This window comes from Kryptolebias marmoratus, linkage group LG21, assembly GCF_001649575.2.
Source record: "Kryptolebias marmoratus isolate JLee-2015 linkage group LG21, ASM164957v2, whole genome shotgun sequence".
NCBI classification, from domain to species: Eukaryota; Metazoa; Chordata; class Actinopteri; order Cyprinodontiformes; family Rivulidae; genus Kryptolebias; species Kryptolebias marmoratus.
In genome coordinates this window covers 2,152,178-2,163,089 of record NC_051450.1, presented here as the reverse complement: position 1 = coordinate 2,163,089, position 10,912 = coordinate 2,152,178, and the positions used below count along the sequence as shown (strand labels likewise).

The window sequence follows — 10,912 nt, the reverse complement described above, 5'->3', positions numbered from 1 at the left end:
TTTTACAGACACTGAGCTAAAGTTTGATTGTGAAGTAGCTGAGAGGCATTCACAACACATACTCTCAATGTGACACCTCACAATATTGCAGAAAATTGCACAGAACATGATTTTGAAGGTTTGACTAAAATAGATATAACTCCATCATTTCTCAACATTAGATGAGCTTAGGTTAACCCTCCTGAAGCCCTCAAAAGACACAGAGAGAAAGAGAGGTAGAGAAGCTCTTGTAACATCTGGTCATTTTGACCTGAACGCCACATGTGGGTAAAACTCTGGCATAAAAGGTGCTGAGCAATATGCAGCACTCCAAGGAATGCTAGTCCTTTAGCTACTAATTATTTTATTTGTAAAATACAGAATGTAAAATAGTCATAAGCTGAGAGGTTGTTGGCATGTTGTCAAAGCCTTTACTTTCAAGATAATGTAATATATTTAAAGAATACAATATAAATAAATGGATCAATTAGGCTGGTTTCCCAGAAGACTAGCATTCGACTCATGAAGGAGTCTGAAGATTTGCAGTGTGCTAGTGAGTTATATTTACAGTGAAAGACATCAAAACATACAAATCCAACAAGAAAAACAGACATCTAAAAGGCCATACAAAAAACATAAATATGCGCAATACTAGAAAAGAAAAACAAAACAACAAAACCAAAATAAATTAATCCCCACAGTTGACTAAGCCCACACCCTTCAGTCCTTTGACCCCAAGCTGGGGTAAACAAATCCCAAGACAAGCTGGCTTTGGGTAAGGTACTTAACTCGATGTGGTTTAGATCCCAGGTGGGAAATCAGGAGTCAAGATGAGACAGAAAAAGTTCTCAGGCTACAAGGAGCCTCCTACCATCCTGGCAGGAGAGCAGAAGTCTTCACACACGCAAGTGCAATCTTTTTCTTATGGCTCTAGGCCTGAACATTTAGCTCGCCATCTTCTGGCCTGTATAAATAAATAGGACCAGTAAACTTTGAAATCCAATTCAATCGTTCTGATGTGTACACAAATCTATATTCAATAAATATCAAATTCATTATCAATCCAATCAATATCCTATTTAGAAAGATTAAAACACAATTATTCAACCCAGTGTGGGTTCATTCAGCCCCTCACAGTCAAGCATATTGCTAACCGCTACGTCAAAACAACACTCACCAGATCCGCCGGTTGTTCTACATACAATTGACATCTCTCCTGGCTGGTCTGGTGGTAGTCGGCTCCTGTAGCTCAGCTCAGCTCTGCTCTGTTCCCCCCCAATGCATCTAGTGTTCAAACTTCCTGCTCAAATTAATATAGCCAGCCAATAGGCTGCAATACTACATGTGACCTTCGAAACTGGGCAGTGATTGGTTGCTTCATAGTCTCGTGAGAGCGACCCTATTATCAGGATTATCACGTGATTTAATGAAGAGTTTGAGAAACCGGTGAAAGCTAGAAATTTACACCCGGGTTACAATAATGTTCCAAGAGGGATGGGAGTTTTGCTTATGGGTTTGCATTGTATTGCCAGCACCTATGAGCGCTATCAAATCACACAAAGTTTTCCTTTAAAACTTTGCCAAGGCTGTGGTGGATATGGATTTCTTTAAAGAATGCAGCTTTCATGTGGCCAACATAAAGCAAGATGGTTACCGACTCAGGGATCTTTTTTTCCTTATGTGCATTTAACAAATCCTAACTACAAACCTTACAATTTATTTCATTCAAATCAGTGATGCAAATGGCAATTGCTCTGCTGAGCTAAAACATTCTGTTGCCATTACAAATAGCAAGATAAATGACAAAATTTAACACTGTTCAAGAAAATCGAATTAAAATTTAATTTACACACTCTGCATCTTTGCATAAAGATACTGTTATACAGCAAACAGTTGTGAAAGACAATTACAGCTATAGCCTATCTCTGGCACACACATATAAACACACTATTAAGTTAGGAAGCAAAAATATTCTCTTGGTGGAGTGTAGGGCAGGCATATGATACTCAGAGGGTTTCAGTAAAGACAATGCTCAAAAGGCCAGGTATACAGAAAAAATGTGAATTAGATAGGTGTGGCTAGGGTTGGTATATTGCACCTTGATTAAGAACTTGGAAAAATGTCTGACATTATGCAGTATTTTTAAAATGCAATATATTTAGCAATGGTAAGTTGCAAGTTTTCAGAATGAATATGGTTTAAGCGGTTGTCAGGTCATTCTGTATATCATTTTCAATGTTGGGCTACTCTCCATTACCATGGAAAAGGTAATGTATCAATTAGTACAAAATGTAACAGTGATTATATGTAAATATAACAAGCTTGCGTTTATTTTATGTTTGTATGATGCTAAGATTTGTTTACCGAACAGTCATTAAGTAACTGTCGCAGCACATAGAACTGTGCTCCCTCTGAGCTGCCTGTGTGGGAGTCCATCTGTTTATTTCAGCAGCAGACATGGTAGATGCAGTGCTGTGATTATTACACATCATGATAGAGAAACTGCGTCTCAGTTATCCAGTTGCCATTCATAATGCCTAGTTGGCCAAGTATCCTGCTTCACAGCAAAGGAAATGATTAACCGAGAGAGGCTGAGTGATTACCAATAAGCTGCAAGCCAAATCACACAACTCAACATCCATTTTAATTTTAACCACAAGCTACATGTGAGCACGGACCTGAATTGAAATTCTGCAGTATCAACAACATTCATTGTCTGACTTTCACAATAAGTCAGCAATAAGCGAGTGGAATGAATGTGCTTGATCGTGCAGATATTCAATTATGATGGATTGAAAGATGGCTTAGTGTGCATAATGCTTCCGCTCTTTCCTGTTGGCGTGTTTATTTTTGGCTTATTGTTTGCTGCCTACATCTAAATTGTTCACAAGCTCTATTAACCAGTTTTTTTTCCAAGATTTAAAAACACTCCCACAGTATGTTTTCATAGAGTTGAGTTAATTCCTAGTGGGTGAATAGATTATGGACAAAGTCCCTTCATTCAGAATGTTTAATCACCTTCTTTTCATTTGTACTGGATCTCTTGACCTAGAAAACAGATACGTCTCCTTACCTTGGATGTACTTGCCTTCAACCTACATGTGGTGGAATGCCAAATGTGGATTTAGATGTTGAAAACACCCCATCAGAAAAACATGAAGGAAGTTGTCTAATGGAGAAAAGACGTGCTGCAGTGAAAGGGTGAAATTGTCTGTTAATGGCATCTCTATCCCAGCTGTGAGAGCTGCAGATGTCGGAGGGTGCAGAGACAAACAAAGATGGCTCATGTGGGGACCTCAGCATCCATACAACAGCTCACATTTTCTACTGAACACTACTTGGCTATAACAAATTAATTTTGGAATGCTTAGGAAGAAATGGATTCCAGCTGGGCGTCAACTAAACATATAATGTATTTTCAGTGTGAAGGACTTGCTCCAATAACGGGGTCTCTGATTTAACAGTTAGGGGATTAAGTATTTCAGCATAATATGAGCTAGAAAATATATCTGTGAAAACTGGGAGAAAGAAGGAAAAGTGTGTGAATGTTTGCAATTTAAATGTATCTTTAAAAAAAAACTGTCTTAGAGCATCAAGAAGAAAAAAAGAAATCTGTAACCATCATCATTAATGTGGCCAACTTATTCCTATAATAAGAGTTCCTCGACTAATTTCAAAACGAACAAAGTAAAAGATGATAAGGAAAAAATCCAGTTGGCATGTAGGAAACATATTTCAATTATTCACTCTACTTTTATTGGATTAACACTTGAGGATAATATCTGCTGAATGGCCCACTGCTTTAGCTGTTTGCCAGGTTTTACTACATTTTGTACCACATGATACCTCTCTATATCCATGAGTGTCTGGTTAAGTTATAAAGTGGGGAACCAAAATTGAGAATATAAAAATCTAAGCTCCAATGGTGTCTCCATCATAGATATTAGAGTAATAGGCCAAGCAACAACGTATAACTGGTTGGTGAGATGGAAATTGCAGTGCACTTCGCAACAGAAGACTTGAGTTTGAATTGATATGAAACATTTTTTTAATTAATTTTTTCTAACACATTGTGACTAAATGCTGTTATGAAACCAGTTGTAGACATTTACAAAACCATAATCCATAATCAGTTCAACTTTAGTCTAGACATCTGTTCAACCTAAAAAATCTTCACATTGGGTCTCCCACATCTGCTCCAGGAAAAGATCAGTATAAAGGAATTCATACTCCTACTTTTTATTAACTCATGGGTATTGTGTGCTCCTAAATAGTGTAATACCTCTTTTTTTCTATCCTGTCTGATTCATAGTAAAAAAAAATGCAACAACACTGTTATAACTCTTAAAAAAATGACTTTACATTTGTTTTTTTATCACCACAGCTAAATCATGTCTGTCTGTTTAGAAAGTGAGCTAGCAGAGTTGGACTGAACCAATTCAAAGCTGAGGGAGGGAAGGATAGAATGTAGCCATTATTTTTATTTTTTGTTTGTAACTAACAAAGTAAAATTATGTTTTTATTTCTTCATTTTCAGAAATTATGACTTTGCAACCCAACTTTAAAACATGAGGGAGCAGCTACTCCACCTACTTCATTGGGCAGGGGACTATATCTATCTATACATCCATCCATTTTCTATACCTGTTTGTTGATTTGTGGTGCCTACCTCCAGGCAGTCATTGGAATGGGGGTACACTAAGGACAAGCTACAAAAACATTCTAGAATTGCGCCGCTCAAGTTGGCTACATGTTGTAGTAGCTCTGTGACTTTCATTCTGAGATATTACTTTTGAAAACTTTTTTCTTGATGTAAATCACCTTTTTTTTTTTGTATGATTATTTCCTCTGGGATCAGATGCTGTGCGACTGGAAGGATTTGTACTGAAATCTTTTTACTTTTGGACATTTTGTTATGACATGGTACCATAACAACAAGGTGTGTTTTTTTTTTCACAACCAGGAGCAGCTGATTAACAGCTTTTACTCTTCAGGGTTAAACGTGAAGAACCCTGAAGTCCAGTCATGACCAGAACCAAGCAGACTGCCTGTAAATCCACCACAGGTAAAGCTCTCAGGAAGCAGCTCGCCACCAATGCTGCCTGCAAGAGCGCCCCATCCACTGGTGGAGTGAAGAAGCTTCACCGCTACAGGCCTGGGACCGTGGCTCTCTGGAAGTTCTGCTGCTACCAGAAGTCCACTGAGCTGCTCATCTGGAAACTGCCTTTCCAGCACCTGGTCCGGGAGATCACCCAGGACTTCAAGACCAACCTGAGCTTCCAGAGCTCGGCCATCATGGCTCTGCAGGAGGCTAGCGAGGCTTACCTGGTGGGGCTCTTTGAGGACACCAGGATAGAGGACACATCGGGACAGACCACTACAGGCGATCCTTCCTGCCCACAGCCGTCAGCATCGATTACAACTCTTTAACAAAACCAGGATTATGAGCTACAACATTTAAATTCCCTTTGGGATTAATAAAGTATTTTTGAATTGAACTGAATTGAATTGAATTCCATCACAAGACAAACTCAAACACCCAAGACAGACAACCATTCATAATTACACCAAAAGGCAATTTAGAGTTGCCAGTAACTCTAACATGTGGAAACATTGGAAACCATCAGATAATTACTATTACAAGACCATGATTTGAACAATAGGACCAGCTTCACTCCAGATCAGATCTGCACCCTGCTGGACCTCTGCCTTTCCACCACTTATTTCAAGTTTAATGACAGTTTTTACAGACAGAAACATGGTTGCACCATGGGATCTCCAGTGTCACCAATTGTGGTTAATCTCTACATGGAGGAAGTGGAGCAGAGAGCCCTGAACTCCTTTGAGGGGGCTACACCAAGCCATTGGTTCAGATATGTGGACGATACCTGGGTCAAAATCCAAGCTAAGGAAGTAGAAGCCTTCACCAGACACATCAGCTCGGTCAACAACAACATCAAGTTTACCCGAGAAGACGCTGATGACAACAAGCTGCCTTTTTTGGACTGCCTAGTTCACATGGTAAGAGAGTCTACAGGAAACCAACTCACACAGATCAGTACCTTCTGTTTGACTCCCACCACCCTCTGGAACACAAACTCTCTGTCATCAGAACGCTACAGCATCGGGCCGAACACGTCCCCAAGAAGACAGAAGGGAAGGAAAAGGAACAGAAACACATCAAAAAAGCTCTCCAAACATGTGGGTATCCCAATTGGGCTTTTGTCAAGTCAGCTAGGAAATCCACTAAACTCACCACGGAACAGAACCAGGAGAAGAACAGAAGAAAGAACATTGTCATTCCTTATGTTGCTGGAGTATCCGAGAAACTCAGAAGGATTTTCTCCAAACAACATCCCAGTACATTTCAAACCCAATGTAAAGACCAGTAGGGTTAATTCTGTTTATAACAATTTCGTTTATAGATAACATGCTTTTATTTTGATAACTTCCTCTGAAACCGGAAGTATGGTATGGTGATGTAACTTGACGCAGGAAGTAGACGAAGATGAAACTTAATAGAGTTAACAGCAACACGGAGAAAGGATCACGGAAAAGGTTGAAAGACAACTCAAGTTTAGCTTCAGTCAATAGGGGAACAAGGTTTGTAACTAATTTTATTATATTTGAGTTGTTTGAAATGTTCAATGTAATGAGCTATGCATATTAAAGGATGGGGAAAACGTTTCTAAGTATATTATTTGTTTTGTCTAGCTCTTACGTTAGTTGATGACATGGATGGCTTCAATAAATCAGTTAACCATCAGTACTGGCCTTCTTAATATCGACTGGATGCTACACCCAACAAGACTCTCAGGCAGAGGCTGGTCCACCCTAAGGACAAAACACCCAAACCCAAACTGAGCAGAGTGGTGTCTGCAGTTCAGTGCAGCGAAGAATGTTCAGACCTTTATATTGAAGAGACCAAACAACCTCTCCACAGACGCATGGCTCAACACAGGAGAGCCACCTCTTCTGGACAAGACTCAGTGGTTCACCTACACCTCAAGGATAAAGGACACTCCTTTAAGGACCACAATGTTCATATTTTGGACTGAGAAGACACATTGTCAAGTTTTATGGTCTCTCCAAACCTCCTCAGCTTCTGCCCAAACTTGAAACAGGCTTGCTCCCATCAAAGAGACGCTGGAACAACTCATCTCAGTGACATGGTTTTATTTCTCTTTTCTTTTGTCTTTAGATCACATACAAGACCACCATGAAGTGGTCACAGTAGACAGAGTAGTCACCAAGCAGGTTGAAAACCTACAAACAAATGACAAAATTAATTACAAATTCCAATCTACTTTTCTAAGTTGATGAACAAACAAACTTTCCTTAACACGTTCGATTAATTCTTCTGAAAGCAAGTTCAATGATTTAATATACAACTCATACCAGTGGTGTCTCTGCAGGAGCTTGAAGCTGAGTTCTTTGTTTGAAGGATACATTCTGAACACAGGTGTGCCCAGTTACTTTATAAGCTCCTGAAGGCCTGAGTGAGAGAGATGGGTGCGCTTGATTTTCTGTGAGGCGCGTGCCAGTTGGGTGGAGATGGTAATGCACTCAAATACATCAATTGCCGTTTTAACTTAACACCTCCCACTTGAGCTCCTGGTTTTGAACCTAAGGTCACACCTCTTTGTCTTCACCAGATCTTGTCCCAGGAGGGTTTTCTTCTTCTACAGGCAATAACACAACAATGCGCCTTACATCTCTATGAAGTATTGTCGAGGGTATCTTCATTTGAAGTTTTCTTCTCATCCTCCTTGTTTGTCCTCCTGCTTTCACAAGTGGTACAGGGTAACTTGGATAAGTTCATACATGCACATCTCTTACAATCCCCTTCCCATCACTGTTTACACTGATCACTCTGCCAAGTTTGTATTGACTTCTCAGAGCATTTTGGTCTGCAAGCCAAATGATGTCTCAGACAGCTACATTTCGCTTTTTTGAATGCCATTTGCTTCTGACAAACAAATTTGGTTCAGCTAGTTGACTCCATTTTTTCCAGAATCTGTCCATTTCTGTTTGGATGAACTTTAATCTCTTCAGTGGATAACTTTTAAAGTCAAATCCACAGTTATCACTTTTTGGACCAGTTCTTCCAAGCAGCAGAGAGTTTGGTGTGATGTAGCTTATGCAGTCTTCTCTACTTTGAGTTCTTGCATCTATTGGCCTTTCATTCGCCAGATTAGCTGCCATGTACAGGAATGTTTGAAATTCACTCCATGTGAAATCTCCATCTGATCCTAGATTATGCAATGCTTGCTTGACTATCTTTACAGCTGCTTCTGCTGCCCCATTCCTATGGGGGGAGTCTGCGGGATGTATTTTCCAGCTCCACTCAGTTCCATGTTTTAAAGCTTCCTGTTGAATTTGCTCTTTGTTTAGTTGATCCAAAAACAGATAAAGATCAGCCAGGACAGGTTTGGCTCCAACAAAGTTTTTTCCGCCATCTGACCATAATTTCCTGGGATGTCCTCTTAAGGCTGTAAATCTTTGGTATGCTAACAAAAATCCTTCACTTGACTGATCACTTACCAGATCTGCATGAATAGCTCTAGATGACATGCAACAGAAAATGATACCCCACACTTTCAGTCTAACTCTTTTCCGGGTCTCATCCCTCACTTCATAGGGTCCAAATAGATCAACAGTGGTAAACTCAAATGGTCTGGCAGGCAGTGTTCGTTCTGGTGGAAGATCACCCATTATCTGCTCACATCTTTTTGCTCTATTTTTTATGCATGGTACACAATTATTCACAACTTTCTGGGCCAATCTTCTGCCTCTTACCACCCATGCTTTTTTTCTCATCTGGAGTAATGTTCCAGCAATGTCTTCATGATTTACTTCATGAGCTTCAAGAGCAACCAATGTGGATACCCATGAGTCATAGGGTAAAATGGGGACAACTTTTTTGTCTTCATTAAAGGATTGAATACGACCCCCACAAACCTGAAGTCCAGAATCTTGCTCTTTGAAAACAACTAATCTGNTGTTAAATCCACCTGCACAATGACAGCATGCTTGCATTGATGAAACATATTAATACATAAACATCAAGACTGCAGGATTTTACAATTTAAAAAACCTGCAATGTTATTTAAATAACAGGACAGAACTTTATATATGCTCTCAATTTCATGTAAGTGTCATTTAGTTTATATATCCAATAAGCTTCAGAACTTTTTGATATTAGGTGGACAAATAAATAACCCAAGACATGTATAATCATTTAATCCCCACAGCAAGCATTGCTCCCCAGATTTATGGAACACCAAAAATTCATAAAATACACCCCATTACAACCTATAGTTGACAAGATTAGATCAGAAATATCCGTCTATCCATTTTTTTTACCCGCTTTTCCATGTGGGGTCGTGGTGTTGCTTTTTACAGTAACTCCCACTAATGTCACACATACTGTATGTGATGTCATATGGTGCATATGATACCTTTTAAAATGTTTGTTAAAAAATGCATCCAAATTTTAAGGCGCATTATTATAAGAAACAATATTACTTATTAGTAAATCTTAGGTGGTTTCTAGACATCTAAAATATCAGTAGTTCTAACACACTGTCCATGACCTAAATAAATCATGTTTCCTCTCATTTGGAAGCAGAGTCACTTCTTTTTGAAGGCCTTTGAACTATTCCTCCCAGACTGATGACTGGTTATTAATTCATCCATTCTTTTGAAAATAAGTGCCTCATTATCATCCCACTATCAACCCATCCCATGAGAAGCTGCAGAGCCAGCCAGTCAAGATTTTGCACTCCAGCTTCACAGGCTTGTCAAAATTTAAAAAAAGAGTCTGGCGGTGACACTTTGAGGGTAGCTCTCCAAAAACAGAAAAAAAGATGAATTATGTAAGATCTTGTTGAATATTGCATTGCAGAGAAGGGTGTCCCACATGCCCACTATTTCCAGTCTGAAACAAAGCATGATTTGGAATGCGATCAAGCTGGCGCAATGCAGCGGCGGTAAACTCGCCCTGACTTTTTTCTATTCCTTCCTATCAATGTGAGCTGTGCAGAGTCGGCTCCTTTGTTGTTTCTAAGAAAAAAGCTTTTGGAGATAAAGAGAAAAGAAAATTGTATGGTGATTGAATGAGATCTGCATTCAGAAAGTGAATTCAGATAAAATCAGGTTCTTGGAAGATGACCTGTGTTCTGGAAAGTGCATAGATGAATGTTGGACCTGTTTGTGTTAAAATTTCTGGCCCTCATTCATTTTCATTTGGAATGGCAGAAATGTAATATTTGTGCCTATTAATTAAATAAACACAATAATGAAAAACAAAAGTAAACAATAAAAAAAAACATTTAAAACAACAGTGCAGTCATGTGAACTGTCAAATTATCTCATGCAAGAAACACAGCAGGAGAATTTTCCACTAGACATGAATAACATTGATATTAACAGACATTAGTGAATAGGAAAAAAAAAACACCCACCAAAAACTTCTATTTTCAACAAAACCAGAACAACTAAAATGGTTCCCTCAGTACAATATTCCACAATCTATTAATTTTACTGCTAATCACTTTTCTCTTTCACACTGCTGCTTTTATTGACCTTTTATCTGTACTACCAGCCTCCTGCTATTTCAGAGTGTTGCAATTCTTTCTTTTCCCCTCATTTCCAATCGCACAACAAAGAGATAATTGAATTGCACCCAACAGACCACCTGATAAGTCAATCTCATATTCAGATTTTTTGATGTAGTCTCCCTGTATGGCCTGCCTTCTTGTTTTCAGCCCAGTAGGCTCAGGCTTAATTGGGTTTTTTTTTACAATTGCTGGAATGGTAGTAATTGTTTTTCATGGAGCTGAATAGGATTCAGTGCTGCTAATTTAAGACAGTGGAATTCAACTCTAACACACCACCAGTCCATACATTTTCTCCTGCTTATCCATGGTAA

The 10,912-nt window shown here is 39.0% G+C and overlaps 1 protein-coding gene across 1 annotated transcript; it reads left to right on the top strand.

Moving 5' to 3' along the window:
• Window positions 1–279: 279 nt before the first annotated feature.
• Window positions 280–5,328, top strand: LOC112451148 (histone H3-like; the record flags this gene model as incomplete). Its single annotated transcript, XM_025009505.2, has 1 exon — window positions 280–5,328. A coding segment is annotated over exon 1 (324 nt), but the record flags the coding sequence as incomplete, so codon positions are not given.
• Window positions 5,329–10,912: the final 5,584 nt, after the last annotated feature.